At 43.6% G+C, this 9432-nt stretch overlaps 1 protein-coding gene across 1 annotated transcript; it reads right to left on the bottom strand.

Annotated features, from left to right (window-relative positions):
- Positions 1-2352: 2352 nt before the first annotated feature.
- LOC311367104 (transmembrane protein 100-like) lies at positions 2353-2868 on the bottom strand (the record flags this gene model as incomplete). The annotated part of the gene is made up of 1 exon (XM_084485933.1): positions 2353-2868. One exon carries the CDS (start codon positions 2866-2868, stop codon positions 2353-2355), a length of 516 nt encoding a protein of 171 aa, XP_084342059.1.
- Between the last annotated feature and the right edge of the window lie 6564 nt (positions 2869-9432).

Below are 9432 nucleotides of genomic sequence, written 5' to 3'. Positions count from 1 at the left end.
GTTAAAAGTAAAAAGTGAAATCCAATTACAGGACGACTGTAGTCAAAGACTTCACTGGAGCTTCACTGAACTACCGTGTGCACTCAAGCCACGGAACGAGGGTCGTGGATGATGATGATAATAATACCATGAGTGGGCGGTTGCTACTGGTTGCCGTCTGTGTTGTCTGTGTGGTTATGTCCCGTAGTCCCGTGTCTATTTTAGCCTCTGGTCTGCCTCATGCTCTGGGTCGTGTCAAAGAAAGCAGAGAGACCTGGTGATGCAACCGTCGCAAAAAAACGTGTTCTTTTTCTCGTCCTCGTTGTTTTTGTCTTCATTTATCTCTACCCTTTTTGATGTGTTAACCTCTTCCACCCACTTGTTGATGCTTTTTGGTTCCCTCACTCCTACTCTCCTCACTCCTCTCCTTGTCTCTCTTCTTGTCTCCCACCCCATCTCGTCTTTCCTTCTCTCAATGTGTCCCTCTCTTACTGTGTCTGTCTCTTTCTGTGTCCCTCTCTCTCAATGTGTCCCTCTCCCACCGTCTCCCTCTCTCTTTCTGTGTGACATTCTTGGGATGCTCCATTCCAGGGGAGATAAAGTTAGCACTCCTGAAGTGACAAGTTGTTGGGACCAGTGCACCCCAAGCAGAGACACACACCCCCGCGCCACCCCGACAAATGACGCTACCACAGGGGCTAATGTATTAGTTGGCCCACTGTCATGGTGGATCGCTAGGCAACGCAGAACACAAACACACCCTCACCCCAAGTGAGCAACTTTCCGCCGTGTCTTTCCGATACTCAACCGGTTTTAGAAAGACGGTATCAACAGCCACATCAGTATGAAATTCACCCGCAATCACGGGCACTTAAGTATCATGGATTTATTAGAACGGAAATGTTCCAAAAAGATTGACAGAGACTTGCAATAAATAGCACTAGGGAAAGATGATGGTTTATGGCCTCAGGAGAGAAGGGTGTAATTGTAGCTTTCGATTGACATTTAATTTCTACCAAGATTATGAACGTGATAGTTTGTAGGTTATTCTTGACACTGAGGTTTGAATATGGTGTATACAGCATGGAATATGTTTATTTGTTGGTTATCACCATTGAACATAGTGCACTAGAGTTACAATCATACACATGCATGTCAGACTTCAGATCAGCATAGACTGAAAAGTCCTTTGTCTCAGAGAGTTTAGGAAAAATAGCTACACAGCTACACAATAATAAAGTACCTATTAAAGATAAGTAGACAAATCTACCATTTAGCAGCACTGAGTCACAGAAACGCTGGCAGGAATTCCTTGTTAATGCATCTTACCCTCAGCAGTGTCGCAGTGTTTAAACAATTCAGTTGTCAAGGATACGAGCAATAGAATTTTGGTGGGCTGGGAAGGCCCCAACTCCTGACCTTTCCAAACCTTTCAATGAGGAGGACTGTTCCTTCTTGTTGAAAATGGTTTGCCAATGATGAACTCAAGTGAAGGACTTCCACAAGAACTCTATGTCTCAAACATAAGCATTTCAGGAAGAAGAAAAAGATCAAGACATTCATTGTCCATTGTCCCAGAAATACAGTGGTACAGCCAAATGTCTAACACATTTTTTGTATGTATTGTTGTTCAGTTCAGTCAATTATTTTACTACTTGGTCTTAAATCCTGGATCATAATTCACAACTTTGTTATCTAAATTAGGTCGACAAGGATGACAAGCTAGATACATCATTTATAATGAAATATGTCCTATAGGATTATCATAACACAAGCCCTGAAATAATAGGGGACATTAAGTATTTGAATTATTGAAGTATTAGTTATTGTTTTGGGCTCTCTAGGTTGGATTCTTGATTTATAATGTATAAAATGCTGTGCGAATTTTCATTCAAATTGCCTGGCCCTATCATAAGCATGATTTACTTCAGCTGTTGTTTCTTCTTTCCTCAATCATCCATTGTTTTGAGTCTTTCTGCTGTTACAATCCTCGGGTCCATCACACAATCCCTGCCTGTCAACTAAAGTACAAATAGCTCAGTCCATGTCCTTATAACTTCCTACAGTTTATAGAGGAGGGACAGTGAACTGTGAGGGCTCCATTTGTGTCATGATCGCCTTCAGTCTTCAATCTGTTGATTCGGTCACATTCACTGCAATGTTACAGTTCCTGCCTCAATGCATCCCGAAACGATTCAAACTGGTTGGGGGCCTGTTTCAAAGGTCACCGAAAAGGGACATTGAATTATGATGCAGGGGGGTGGGGGTCGGGGTGGGGGGGGGGGGGGGGGGGGGGGTTGGGGTGGTCTCCAGTTCCACACCCCAACCCTTGACTGGCCCCCGAAAGTCATCCAAGTTGCGCTGCGCCTCGGATCAGGCCAGGAAGGCGTCGTGGTTGAACACGAGTGCGGTCTGGCTCTCCCTCCGCTTGTCCCTGTTCTTCTTCCTCCGCCTCAGCCTCCAGCACACGGCGCTGGAGCCCAGCAGGCCCAGCCCGGCCGACAGCAGCACCAGGCCCAGCACCGAGATGGTGGAGCCGTGCGAGTTGAAGGCGTACGCCACCGCCGTCACCACCACGCCGGCGATGAGCACCACCACGCCGAAGGGCACCGTGCAGCGGTAGCACGACATCTCGGCGCCCCCCGTGGCGGCCGTCAGCTGGAGCTCGTTGATGAGCGGCACGGTGGTCACGATGACCTTCCTGTTGTCCTTTTTGGACGGCGCGGCCATCACAGTCGCGGCCGTCGTCGTCGTCGTCTTCGAGTCCACGGGCGCCGTGGACGGGGGAGGCGTTTTCATGGAGCTCTTGGGGGGTTTGGGGGCGCCTTTGGAGGTGTGCGGGTCCTCGCCTGACACGGGGATCGTGCTAGCGAGGAAAAGGTGTGCCATCTCGAGGGGGACGGACGTTCTCTGGCAGTTGTGGGAGAGCTAGCTGAGAGGGAAAAACGTACACACACATATTAGCAACTACGTGAACATACAGTACAAGTTTCCACTCACTTGCCTCAGGCCTACATATCATTATGAAGTTATAGAAGAATATTATTGTGATAATGAAGCTTATAGCCTTATGTAAATGGATAAACAATCACATTGGCCATCTTTGTTTGACCAACTACTACATTTTAAAGTATTTCACATTGCTGTGGTACAGAAGACCAACAAGTTGGGTAACATCAAATACTTGACATTTAAGCAGCCTAGCATTCTGGCATAGGCTACAAGCATTTAGTAAGATATTAAATTTGCCATGGCCGTTATGTTAGTGAATGCATTCCATGCAGTAGGACACGAGGACGGTTGTCATCCTATATGTATAACTGTCAGATTCCCTGGAGAGCGTGAGCCAACATTATAGAACACCTCGGTGAAACGGGAGCTGGGACTTGGGTAAACAGTCTGGTCTAATTATGACACCAAAGATGCGTAGCCTACTATTTAAAAAAACACTGACGCAAGACTGGCAGTTATCACTCAGCGACCAACGACGCGTAATGCTTTCCCCGGCGTGGCCACAGCATGTCTGCTGACCAGCGCTGTTGCATTTAGGGCGCTTAATTAGCGCCACTTATTTAAATTAATACATTTAAAATGAGGGTGCATACCGCCTGTTTGAAAACCACTAATGATAGGATTATACAGTTGGCGTGAAAAACCTATTCGTAAGAAGCCAGATTGCAGAAAAATATTTTAAAAAAACTTACTGGTAAAAAGGACGGGTTATTCCTCATCTCTTGCCACAATGTTGCAAATCAGAAAAGTACGGTACCCGCATCATGATATCGTTCACCAAACACTTTGGAAGCGACCCTCAACAAGTCTCCTGCTCTGAGGATATATATCCGACTTTTCTCAATAGTTCTCTTAATAATCCAGAGGCTTCAAACGACTGCATACGGATGTCCACTGAGTGGCTCACTGCCATGAATGTGTGAAGCGCCTTGACACCAGGAGGAATAAGGGGGGAGACCGACAGCCAAGTGTGGGAGTGTCCTGCAGCTTGGGGCGCACGTGCACGCTCAACACGACTTTCCCCCTCCTTACCTACTGAGCATTTAACTCTTCCCTTACATCTCTATCTATCTGACTGTCTGTCTGTCTGTCTGTCTGTCTGTGCTTGTACATTTCACACACACACACACACACACACACACACACACACACACACACACACACACACACACACACACACACACACACACACACACACACAAACCAATAGCACTTCTTCTACAATAATACATAACATTGTGTGTTTTGTAGATGCACTCTGAACACGTGCGTCAGTCTGAAGATGTGTGTGTTGTATTGTATATATGTTACTCAGGATCTGGCGGGGGGCAGAATGTTTACTGGACAGGGGCTCTGCCCTGGAGCTCTTCCTTCCCATGCCCCACTCCTTCCCTAATCCACATATCCTTTCCATAGTGCAGCAGCACAACACAGCTGCAGTCACCTACAGTCTGTTCCCACTATGCATTCACACGCAATTGTAAACTACAGTTGACCTGACTTAGAACTACTGTGTGTGATGTTATTAACTGGGCCATAGGGTTTGAAACTCTATTATTGTTAAAAGAGAATGCAATTCCAAATCAATGCAATCCCCTCAAAGCTTTGTTCAAGTGTGAGGATTGTTAGTTTGTGTTGTGTTATTTTAAGTCACCGTCTTTCACTCCACATTTAGTAATTTAGCAGACACTTCATATCAAAGTGAGCCAGTGAGGCTAAGATATTCCAAGAATAATCAATGCATGCAGTGAAATTTGGAGCAACTAAAGAAATAATTAACAAGCGTGCACAGGCTGACAACTGGCATGAAGAGTAAAAAAAAGAGAAGGTTAGTTCAGATTTTTACCAATATCCCTTCAAAGGCGAATTCAAACTCAAGTTTGTGTTTAATTGTAATTTTTCATAGATATGCTTTATTACATTTCCATTCTTTGATGAATGCAGTGATATGGTTAATGAAATCCAATGCAACAAAACACACTTCCCGAATCATATCAAAACCATTACAGCGAGACACAAAATCTTGTGAACTAGTCCCTTTGGGGGTCCACGCCCCATCCAGGCCGAGGGCCCGTCTAGACCCGGCGTGGAGACATCTGGTCCGAGTTATCCGAGGGCCGTACATCACAGGAGGATGTGTTTATTGTGCTTCTCTTGTGTTGTCCATTGGAACCAAGAGGAACCTTTGGTCTGACTCCAAATGGGTGTCACATCTGTGCAGTGGTGGGTGGAGGCCTGGGATGTTTGTAGAGAGGAAATTGGATATTGACAAGCGCTGCTGGATTAATATTAACACAAGACATGGATCTCGCCGTGAACAGACCATACGTCAACATGGCTTTGTTTGTGTTAGCGACAGATGCTAGCAAAGACATAATGAAGTGCTGATCTTGTGATATAATATGCTAACATATGCTTTTTTTTAATAGCAGTGTTGGGAGTATTCCCCAAAGGCAAATAATGTTTCCGAAGCTGCGTGCAAGGGCCCCAGCTTTAAACTAAATTAAACACATCTGATTGTGAGTGTTTAAGACCAGGGGGTAAAACATTCACCACATTATAGAACACTGCATTCCTCAAGCATGTCAATATTGACATTCATCATACAAAACTAATTTCCTTTAGCATGTCCAAACTGACATTCACAGCAAATGAGGACCATAGCATTGGAATTTCAGATTGGAGTTTTTTTGTTTTCCTTGGTCCTCACGAGATGCCTCAAGCCAGGTGCGCTTGTAGTCACTCACACGCACACTCATGCACGCACGCATGCACCATCCATCACACACCCTTTTGATCCCGGCCCGATAGATTTAGCCAGTGAGAGAAAAAGCCAGTGATCTGCAGTCTGTATACCTAGCAGTTGGATACGTGTGTGTTTGTTCCCCTGTTCTTTTAATTATTATGTTTTGGGCCTTTTTGTTACAGACGCCAAATGTGAAAGAGTTCAATTTTGGGGAAACAATTAATTTATTTATATTCATTTATTGTGAAAATACATTTGGTTTACAGTTATACACATGGTTTACAGTTTGTGTTAAAAGTCAGCAGTGAAATTACTAAATAAATACACAAACAGTATCCCCTTTCCCATAAACTAGGATTATGAGCTTGCCTCAAACATTTTTCATTTCCCATTTTACATGAGACACCCTTTCCCAGCAGCCTGCTGGTCAGGCCGTTGGTGTGCTTGCTCTGGACGAAAACATCTATCAAAAAAGCATATTATGATGTTGAAGTGGTTATGCCGCCAAAGCGGAAACCAGAAAGTATATTGGGATTTTAACACCTGATGACAACTGCTTTCCTCTCCTTGCTGTGCCATGCAGACAAAATGCTTACTAAACCAGCTCCGCAAAACAGCTAAATCACTTCCTTTCCCCGGTCCATTTGTGGTCCACCATGACAGCGGTCGTTTGCTTTGGATCCATTCCTCCTGGGATACCGCCTCCACCCTCCCGACTACTCCGCCCAATGCTTCCTTTTCAACCGGCCACAACAGATGGCTGCTGTACATGCAGATACTGCGACGCTACGATACACACGCCACAAACGGTTACCTGGTATCCTACTTTTTTATTATGTTATGTTTGAAGGAATAATTCCCTCACAGAAGGGTTCACTTTAAGGAGAAATAGTCCACTATCATTAAATTTCGTGAATTTGTACTGAATGCACTCAATTAAGTCACGAAAAAGGGACTGCGTGTGTTTGGGTGTTTATTCTTCGAACAAAGTAGTATTGCCTCGTTCATAGATTTGGAAATTGAAAGGATTGATACTAATTGAGTCTCATTGACCTTCATTCATTCATCAATATACCTTTGTGATTGGCTTCTCCAGTTGTATCCATTTTTCCCAAATCGTTTCGAGTATGGATGAGATGATGTGTGTGTGTGAAGGTAGGAGTTCCATACCTCGGTGTACTCTATGACCCACTGACCCTTGAATTGGAAGCCCTTCCTCTTGGCTCTTTGGGAGCGCAGAAAGAAGTGTATTTACACTGAGAAGCAGGAAATGAGGTAATTCCATGGTTGCCGAGCGGAACCCTCAGAGAAAAGAAAAAAAAGGAAAAGGAGAAAGAGAGAGGGAGGCAGAGATTGAAATATTAGGAGGCTTCCTCTCCAGTCTTCCCCACAGTGCTATTACAGGTCATCACTCAAGCATGCATTGCTTCGTGATCCACTCTCTTTTATCTGCATCGCTCCCTCAACCTGACCGACATTTGATGATCCTATATAGGCATAGGATATAGGATATAGGATGTAGAATAGGCACACGGATCCTATTGCCTTTTACTCTTTTTGCTTTACTTTTGGCCCTCCTTTTTTGTCTGGTCAAATTGTGTTATCTGCTGAATTGTATTATTGCGCCCTGCTCCTCCCTCTTTCAAGCGTCTTCATTAGGGTTGGGCATGACTGCTGGATCTGAGAAATCATTTTGATGTATTTATAGTTATTTGTGGGAGGGGAGTTTAAAGTTTAATTCATCTTGCAGTACACTGAGTTTCTTTTATTACATAACCATGCCCTTGTGAGCATGGCATTGAAAGTATGAACGTTTCATAACACACACAACTAAGAATTGCAGTCTTGTGTTGTTGCTCCTGGGGTGTGTGTGTGTGTGTGTGTGTGTGTGTGTGTGTGTGTGCATGCTTGTAAATGTGGCCATTCAAAGCATAATAGGGCACTGATATCCAATATGTACAAGCCAACCATGACTTATTAAAATTGCAGTTCATTTAGACTCTAAAAGGCATTCAAACCAACTTTTATCGATTGGAGAATATCCAAAATAAGTTATTTTTCAGCAAGCCAGACAGAACCCTTGCCTTGCCAAAGCAGATAAAGACCTTCCAAAGGAACCAATGGGCTCATTCATTCTACAAATGCGGTTGCGTGTGTTTTACTCAATATGGAATGACCTGTCTAACAAGTGGATGTGAAACGACAGGCAGATGTTTCCTGGTCTGCATGCACAGACAATTTGACGGACAGACCAGTGCCCATGCCATCACCCCAGATAGAACAGGCAATGGCTTATGCCTTTTTAAAATTATATCTCTTCCCTTGATGTCCGACACATTTTTATATTCCAGTGCCCTTTTTACCCTCCCCCCCTCCCTTTCCCCCTGTATGTTGCTTTTTTGCTTTTGAATTCATGTGGAGTTATTTTCTCTTTTTATGTTCATTGTTTATTCAACACATCTTTCGGGTTTCACTAATAAATGGGATAATCTACTGCTTCCAGTTTAACTCTGAATGGCTCATGAAGACGATCATCATAAAGATGATGCTCATGCAGCTAAAATTATTTTTATACATTTATGGTATACGCAGTAAGCTTACTGCAACTACTCGTTAAACAATCTGGTCTGTCTGTGCCTTGCCCTTCATACAAAGACAGAAACGTAGTTTGATTCAGATGTGATGTGCTTCTAGGATATAGGCCTACTGTATAAAATATAGGTTTGGAGGAATGTGTGGGTTTGTAGGTTATTTATGTGACACACACACACACACACACACACTTTGAGTTGAACCGTCCACAGGACTGATTTAGGCCTACTATTGAAGAAGATATTTAGAGAAAGTATGCCACCACTTGTTCAGATTTTAATTCAAACAATATTGTGCTGCCACCATGTGGCTAAAATTAGAACTCTACCTCAATGTTTTGAAAACAGACATCTGCTGGGCGTTCAAATTCCAAACTGACCAGATTCCATTGAAGAAGACATTTACAGAAAGTATGCCACCGCTGGGAATACCAACCCTCACCCCTGACTGTGGGTGGGCCATGTTCTGTAGATTCAGTGAAAAGATATTCAGTTTAAACAGGAACTGAATAGGGTTACAGGGAACTGAATAGAGTTACAGGTTAAACTGCACATTTTTACCAACACAGTATTTCAGCCAGACGGGGAAAATAAGAGATAATAAATCTGTCTAAGATTTAGAGTTTTAGGTTTTTGCATATATAACTTCTTGTTAATATAATCTTTGTTCTTAGTAACATTGGTGACATCAAAGACTTTAATGAGGTCTTACATAGTCCATACAAGTTGTTGTATATAAAAAATGTTGGCAGAGCACAAGCTCAAAAGAAACCAGCAATCTCCAAGAAGGATGGACCCTTTGTCATCTAGGCCAAAGGTGGCACAGGTGTTGGCCTTATGTTACATTTACCATGGGGTTTGTTTAATTCAGGTGTGCCAAAGCACCAGCACACACATGTGAATGTAACCACTTTTGAACGGACATGACAAAAAATGGGAAGGACCCCCAAAATGAATGATAAGCAGTTCTGCTTTTGGCCTGCGATGACGCAGGACGCCTACGGTCGATTGGAAGGTGCACGTTCACTGACAGTGTGGTCCAGCGGTACAAAATAGTATTAATAGTAGGTCTAACCAAACCACTGTGGTCAATCATGTTCATTT

The sequence above is a fragment of the Micromesistius poutassou genome (assembly GCF_964030765.1).
Source record: "Micromesistius poutassou genome assembly, chromosome: 21".
Taxonomy (NCBI): domain Eukaryota; kingdom Metazoa; phylum Chordata; class Actinopteri; order Gadiformes; family Gadidae; genus Micromesistius; species Micromesistius poutassou.
This window is presented reverse-complemented; position numbering and strand designations above follow the sequence as displayed.